Source organism: Brassica rapa, chromosome A09, assembly GCF_000309985.2.
Source record: "Brassica rapa cultivar Chiifu-401-42 chromosome A09, CAAS_Brap_v3.01, whole genome shotgun sequence".
Classification (NCBI taxonomy): Eukaryota; Viridiplantae; Streptophyta; class Magnoliopsida; order Brassicales; family Brassicaceae; genus Brassica; species Brassica rapa.
This window is the reverse complement of record NC_024803.2, coordinates 24,138,503-24,145,079: the sequence shown is the minus strand read 5'-3', so window position 1 is coordinate 24,145,079 and position 6,577 is coordinate 24,138,503. Positions and strand designations below refer to the sequence as shown.

Sequence of the window (6,577 nt, the reverse complement as noted above, 5' to 3'; positions counted from 1 at the left end):
CAGTTTCCGATATCATCGTTGAAAATGGCAAAAAAATATCTCGAATTTGAATTTGAATTTTCATTCTTCTTTAAAATTTACGATTTTTTAGTTTTTCTTTATTTTAATTTGGTCTTAATTATTTTTGAGTTTTAATTAATTCTTTTTATTTTATAAATCTTTATTTTGTTTTCAGAACTTTTTTTTAAAAATATGAATGTTTATTTAAGTTTATTATATTTTATTAAAACTGCTGATTTTTTTTTGGAATTCTGAATTTTATTTAATTTTTCGTTTATTTTATTAAATAAATATTTTTTTTTCTAAAGAAACTAACACATCATCTTTTTACCTGATGTCACTTTGAAAGTTAAAAATATTAGTGAAAGAACTTCAAAATTTAAAGTGCTAGTAAGTGACAATTTGAGGTTTTTTATACGATTTTCCCGGTGTTTTTAGTTTGTTGTGAATTTTTTTTATTAGTGTTAGACTATGTACATTGGTTACACAACACCTTATTTTCATTCTACATCATTTTTTCTTTCTTACACATCACATTCTATTTCTTACACATCATAATTCAATACACATGTAATCTCTATTCTTTCCAAATCATTTTGTTTAAAAAAAAACCTACAATACCATGTCCCACCAACTTTATTCATATTTTTACTTTATGCTTTTGTGATTACGTATTATAAGTAAAAAGATGACATTTTTCTGTGTTCAAATGAAATGAAACAAGTATCTATTTATAGAGTACGAAAAATAATAAATTTTGAGATAACTTTTTTTTATATATATAATTATAATTATTATGAAATAATTGAGATGAAAAAAAAAGTCTAATGCAATTCTGTCTCTCTCTAAATATTGGTCCAATCAATATTTACTACGTCATACAAAGAGAATCCATTTTTTTCTCAACCCCGGTGCATAAGTTTCAATACTGAATTTGCCAACAAACCACTGTAAGCTTATAAACCGTTGTTAATATTTAAGAAACAGTTGATAAATTTCCCACTGTAAGTAGTATAAAGTGCGTGCACTTTTCCAATAAAGAAATTTAAATGGGCTTACAGAGAAGACAAAAATACGGTAGGGAGTAATGTGTAAAATAGCGAAACATATGTAACATCCGAAGACCCGCCGAAAGCGTCTCTTCTCGACGCCGCCGTTGAACTCTTTCCTCTCCTATTAGTCCGGCGTCGGGAATCTCGGAAGTCATAACCTTCTTTAATCCCGCCTCTGAAACAAATGACTATGTCCGGCGGCGATGGCCGAGACTCCGAATTAGCGTCTCTCCGTAATCGCGTCAAGGTTAGCATCTCCGCACTGCTTCTCCTCTTCACAGCTTAGGGTTTTCTGATTCGTTGTTTATTCTACATAGGAGTTAGAGGCGGAGAATGCCAAATTGCTATCACAGGTTTCAAGCTGCCAATGCCAACAGGTGCACTTGATTTGGCTTCTCACTATTATTTTGGCTAAGATTTTGTCCATGTATTCCATCTTTACCTTTTTTTTTGTAGCATGATGATGTGCCTGTGTTAGATTCTGGGAGTTTAGTTAGGAGAAGCAGGAGAGGTAGAAAAAGAGCTGATAAAAGCATACCCATCCATCTTATCTCAAAGAGATATGTTGCTCTCAAAATCATGTATTTTGGCAAGAGGTAGTATGATTGCATGTCATGTCATGTGTTCCTAATCGTATGAATGAATGAATGAACTTTTCTTGTTGTAGATTCTATGGCTTTTCTGCCGAAGCACAGATGGAACCAAGTATTGAGGTATGGCTATGCTCTCTCTCTCTCTGATGACTGATTTGTGTTTACAACATGAGTAACGTGTGTACTTCCTGTTGCAGTCAGAAATTTTCAAAGCACTAGAAAGGACACGGCTTTTAGTTGGTGACATTAAGGAGTCTAATTACTCCAGGTGCGGGAGAACAGATAAAGGTGTTTCTTCAACAGGTCAGGTGAGCTGCTTGAGCATCTCCTTCTGATTGTATTATCCGTGTATAACACCAGTTGTCTTTGGCGAATGATCTTGTGTGTTATCTTACATAGATTCTTCTAATCTCACCAACTTAGAAATCTATTTCTCATCATGCTGGTCGTTTAGTGTCTCTAGTGTAGCATTTCGGAACCAGTACTCATATACGCATTTTATTGTTGATTCAGGTGATTGCTTTGTTTCTAAGGTCCAGACTCAAGACTCCTTCTATAGACTCTGAAGCCCATGCTAATGAGAAAATTAATGCAAGTAAGTTTACTCTGAGAATGTAACTCAGTCTAGTTGTTTCTCCCCTCTCGTAATGGTGTTTATGTAACTATCTGCTCTCTCTCTCTCTTGTTTAGGACCAGAATATGATTATGTAAGAGTGTTGAATCGTGCTCTCCCTGATGACATCCGAGTTTTGGGATGGTCTCCCGTTCCCGTTGACTTTCATGCAAGGTATGAGCGTTGCCTTCTTCATTTTCAGTCTAGTTGTGCATGCGCTATTCATCCTTTTAGACTCCAGAGTACTTTCTGAACTATTGTTGGAAGGTGCACGCTTACCTTTTTGTTTCTTTGGGTACAGGTTTAGTTGCTCGGCTAGAGAATACAAATATTTCTTCTGGAGACAAAACCTAAATCTTTCGGTGCAGTGATCCTCTACACTTGTGATATAAAGTCAAAGCACTTCATGATAGAAACAATCTAAGATGCTTAATTTGATTTGTGTTTTCCTATAGGCCATGGACATTGCTGGCAAGAAGTTCATTGGAGAGCATGATTTCAGGAACTTTTGCAAGATGGACGTTGCAAATGTGCATTGCTATACACGACGTGTTACTTTCTTTGATGTCTCTCCTTGTCAAAATAGGTCGGCTTTGGTAAAAAAATCACATTTAAGCAAGTTTTCTGTTTCCCAAATTTGATTACTGCTGGCTGCATGAGTATACTAACTGATTTTGGATGCTAGAAAGGCTAAGGTCAACTAAGAGTTTTGCTTAAGACCGCATGAGATTTTCAGGAACTAATGGTAGACACCCACTAGGACTATAGGGTTTTATGACATGAATTGGGAAAATTTTAACAGTTGACATAATCATAGAAACAAATAAATTGTGCATCCTATTAGTATTAGGCACAATGGCACCCATTGTTAAGCTCTGGCTTGTCTTTCTGATCATTTTACTGTTGTCTCTTTTTTTTTTCCATTTAGTCCTAAAACCTCTGATGTACTTGTTTTTCTTCTTGTGAAGTCACGAGGGTGATCAGCTTTGCACATTTACAATGAGAGGCAGTGCTTTCCTTTGGCACCAGGTTCGCGCCATGGTCGCTGTGCTATTCATGATTGGACAGGGCGTCGAATCGGTTGATGTAAGTTTTAGGCGCCTTCATGTTTTTTTCTTTTCTTTTCAGCTCAATCCAACTCTTTTACTTAAAAGGGTTCATATTTTCAGGTGATAGATACATTGTTGGACACCAAGAAAACGCCAAAAAAGCCTCAATACCTCTTGGCCTCGGAGATCCCCTTAGTCCTCCGTACATGCGAATTCGAAAATGTGAACTTCATTTGTTCTTCAGGTAATTCGCTTTGTTCACGATATCTTGGCCTGAGATTCAGAAGCTAAATGATCGTAACAGTTTCTTTTTATGTCTAAAAGGTGCTTTAGAGTCATTGAGATCTCATTTCAAGAAAGAGTCGCTGACGTACCAACTAGAGTCCGTGATTTTCCAGGAGGCTCTCCGGAACTGTTTACCTATAGGCAATGGTACGGTATCAGTCTCCCCCTTTACCCTTAGTAGTAACCTGAGTTCAATGAAAGAAGAGAATCAACTCAAAAAGAATTTCATTTTTAACAGATGAAATCTCATGTAATATTGAAGAAAAGAAGAAGAAAGCAGCAATACACGTTCCTCTATTATCTCGACCAACTGAGCGTAAGTCTCTCTCTCTCTCTCTCTCTTATATCTCACTGCAAACATGTACAGATGCAAAGATGGAGAGCTCATGTATGATCCTCTGTATTTATTTCTGCAGCTTCGTATGAAGAACGATCTGCGAAATTGAAACCCAGACAAGAAGAAACATGTCCTGTGTAGTGTAATCGACCAAGCGGGATCATCTCGGCGACCATCAAAGAACAGAAAGGCTTCTCAATTTGTTTGTTGTAGTAGTTGATTGAGGATTTATGATTTGATATAAATTTTTGATTTCATTATAATATGATTCGAGTCTATTCATGATTTTATGTAGATTCATATTGGTTCCAAACTTTTGTTTTGTTCTCTTTTAACAGTTTGCTTATGAACAGTTTCTATATTGTTATTTTAAAACTGTGAGAAGAACACAAACACCTAATCTTAAAAAAAAAAAAAAAAAAACTGTAACAAAACATTGATGAAAATGTATTTCTGGTAAACGAAATCAGCAAACCTTACTAGTCTCGGGAAGAAGTCTGTCGGAACCAAACGGCTTCGCGCGGTGAAACTGAAACACAACATCAAAGACTTATCAGAGTCATAGTTAGTTTAGTAACTAGAATCTAATTCGTTTCGGTGAAGCCTGAAATGGAATGGCTAGAGTATACATGGAGACGCTGATACAGAGATGCGTGACTTTCTCCCACATCAAAGAGCTCCACTCCCATTTGCTCACCGCCGGCCATCTCCAGTCCTCCTTCCTCCGCTCTCGCCTCCTCGATCGCTGTGCCGTTTCTCCCTTCGGAGACCTCTCCTTCGCCGTACGGATTTTCCGCCGCATCCCTAAACCTTTAACCAATGATTGGAACGCAATCATCCGCGGATACGCCGCCAGTTCTCAGCCGTCGCTCGCGTTTTCGTGGTATCGCTCCATGTTGTCATCGTCTCTGTGTAGAGTCGACGCTCTCACTTGCTCTTTCACTTTAAAAGCCTGCGCGCGTGCGCTCTGCTCCTCCGCCACGGCCCAGCTTCACGCTCAGATCAACCGTCGTGGGTTATTCGCAGATGCGCTTCTCTGCACCACGTTGCTTGATGCTTACTCTAAAAACGGAGATTTGATAAGCGCGCATAAGCTGTTCGACGAAATGCCTGTTAGAGATGTTGCGTCCTGGAACGCTTTGATCGCAGGTTTAGCGTCTGGGAATCGAGCTCACGAGGCGTTGGAGCTGTATAAGCGAATGGAATTGGAAGGAGTTCAACGAAATGAAGTAACTGTTGTCGCTGCTCTGGGAGCTTGTTCTCACTTGGGTGCTATTCAGGAAGGTGAAAATATCCATGGCTACGTAAAAGCCCTAAACTTGGATCAAAACGTTTTTGTCAGCAACGCGACCATTGATATGTATATAAAATGCGGTTTTGTGGATAAAGCTTTTCAAGTGTTCGATCAGTTCACAAGCAAGAAGAGCATTGTTACGTGGAACACTATGATCATGGGGTTTGCTGTGCACGGAGAAGCACGCAAAGCATTAGAGATCTTCCAGAAACTTGAGCACAACAGCATCAAGCCTGATGATGTCTCCTACTTAGCTGCTCTAACCGCGTGCAGACACGCGGGATTAGTGGAGTACGGTACATCAATATTCAACAGCATGGCTTGTAACGGAGTCGAGCCTAACATGAAGCATTACGGCTGTGTGGTTGATCTGTTAGGCCGTGCAGGAAAGCTGAGAGAAGCCCACGACATTATATGCTCCATGTCAATGTCAATGGTTCCGGATCCTATTTTATGGCAAAGCCTTCTTGGAGCTTCAGAGATTCACAAGGACGTAGAAATGGCTGAGATAGCTTCTAAGAAATTGATTGAGTTGGGTGTTAATAACGATGGGGATTTCGTGTTGCTATCGAACATTTATGCAGCGCAGGGACGGTGGAAGGACGTTGGACGAGTGAGAGATGATATGGAGACCAAACAAGTGAAGAAGATTCCCGGTCTCAGCTACATAGAAGCTGAAGGAACGATACATAAATTCTACAATAGCGATAAGAGCCATCAACAGTGGAGAAAGATCTATGAGAAGATCGATGAGATCAGGTACACATATTTTGCAATTAGTACACAACTGAGAATGGCAAATTCTATTGCTTTTGGTTTACTTTTTTCCTGTGTTTTGATTTGATGAGATTAGGTTCAAGATAAGGGAAGACGGTTACGTGGCGCAGACGGGACTTGTGTTGCACGACATTGGAGAGGAAGAGAAAGAGAACGCTTTGTGTTATCACAGCGAGAAATTGGCTGTGGCTTATGGATTGATGTGGGTGGAAGGTGCGGGAGAGGAGACTCCGGTGAGGGTTATAAAAAATTTGAGAATTTGTGGGGACTGTCATGTTGTCTTCAAACATATCTCGAAGATTTACAAGAGAGAGATTATTGTTAGGGATAGAGTTCGGTTTCATAGGTTCAAAGATGGCTATTGTTCTTGCAAAGATTATTGGTGACATTACAAAATAAAAGAGGCGATGATGAGTATGTTTCTTTTAAACCAAAATCTTGGACTAGGCTTTTTACAGAAACACTAATTATAAATGACAACTAGACTTTGATCCGCGCAGGCGCGCGGATGTATATTTTGAAAAATATGTTGATATTTTTTTTTTAATGTAATTATTAGGGTTTGACAAAATGAATC

At 38.6% G+C, this 6,577-nt stretch overlaps 2 protein-coding genes across 4 annotated transcripts; both read left to right on the top strand.

The window, feature by feature from the left end:
• The first annotated feature begins 227 nt into the window (after positions 1-227).
• Positions 228-4,296, top strand: LOC103840022 (tRNA pseudouridine(38/39) synthase). 2 transcript variants are annotated; one of them, XM_033281262.1, is made up of 14 exons: positions 228-1,299; positions 1,370-1,439; positions 1,507-1,648; positions 1,720-1,765; positions 1,843-1,953; positions 2,159-2,240; positions 2,336-2,432; positions 2,560-2,620; positions 2,714-2,844; positions 3,227-3,344; positions 3,428-3,551; positions 3,632-3,739; positions 3,831-3,908; positions 4,009-4,296. In XM_033281262.1, the coding sequence occupies exons 1-14, from the start codon at positions 1,237-1,239 to the stop codon at positions 4,068-4,070; spliced, it is 1,293 nt and encodes a 430-aa protein (XP_033137153.1). In that variant the 5' UTR covers positions 228-1,236; the 3' UTR covers positions 4,071-4,296. The 2 variants fall into 2 exon arrangements, with proteins under 2 accessions (XP_033137153.1, XP_009114755.1); XM_009116507.3 differs by having other exon boundaries at positions 236-1,299; positions 1,370-1,429; positions 1,509-1,648.
• A 185-nt stretch (positions 4,297-4,481) lies between these two features.
• LOC103840021 (pentatricopeptide repeat-containing protein At1g34160) lies at positions 4,482-6,436 on the top strand. Of its 2 annotated transcripts, XM_018654517.1 has the most exons (3): positions 4,579-4,724; positions 4,816-5,982; positions 6,077-6,436. In XM_018654517.1, exons 1-3 carry the CDS (start codon positions 4,579-4,581, stop codon positions 6,384-6,386), a joined length of 1,623 nt encoding a protein of 540 aa, XP_018510033.1. In that variant the 3' UTR covers positions 6,387-6,436. The 2 variants fall into 2 exon arrangements, with proteins under 2 accessions (XP_009114753.1, XP_018510033.1); XM_009116505.3 differs by having other exon boundaries at positions 4,482-5,982.
• Positions 6,437-6,577: the final 141 nt, after the last annotated feature.

Excerpts from the sequence above, each read along its gene's own strand:
- LOC103840021 (XM_009116505.3), top strand. The coding sequence starts at position 4,544 with ATGGCTAGAGTATACATGGAGACGCTGATACAGAGATGCGTGACTTTC. Across the intron at positions 5,983-6,076 it reads GAGAAGATCGATGAGATCAG|GTTCAAGATAAGGGAAGACG; the intron begins GTACACATATTT and ends TGATGAGATTAG.
- LOC103840022 (XM_033281262.1), top strand. The coding sequence starts at position 1,237 with ATGACTATGTCCGGCGGCGATGGCCGAGACTCCGAATTAGCGTCTCTC. Across the intron at positions 1,440-1,506 it reads ATGCCAACAGGTGCACTTGA|AGCATGATGATGTGCCTGTG; the intron begins TTTGGCTTCTCA and ends CTTTTTTTTTGT. Across the intron at positions 2,621-2,713 it reads GACAAAACCTAAATCTTTCG|GCCATGGACATTGCTGGCAA; the intron begins GTGCAGTGATCC and ends GTTTTCCTATAG.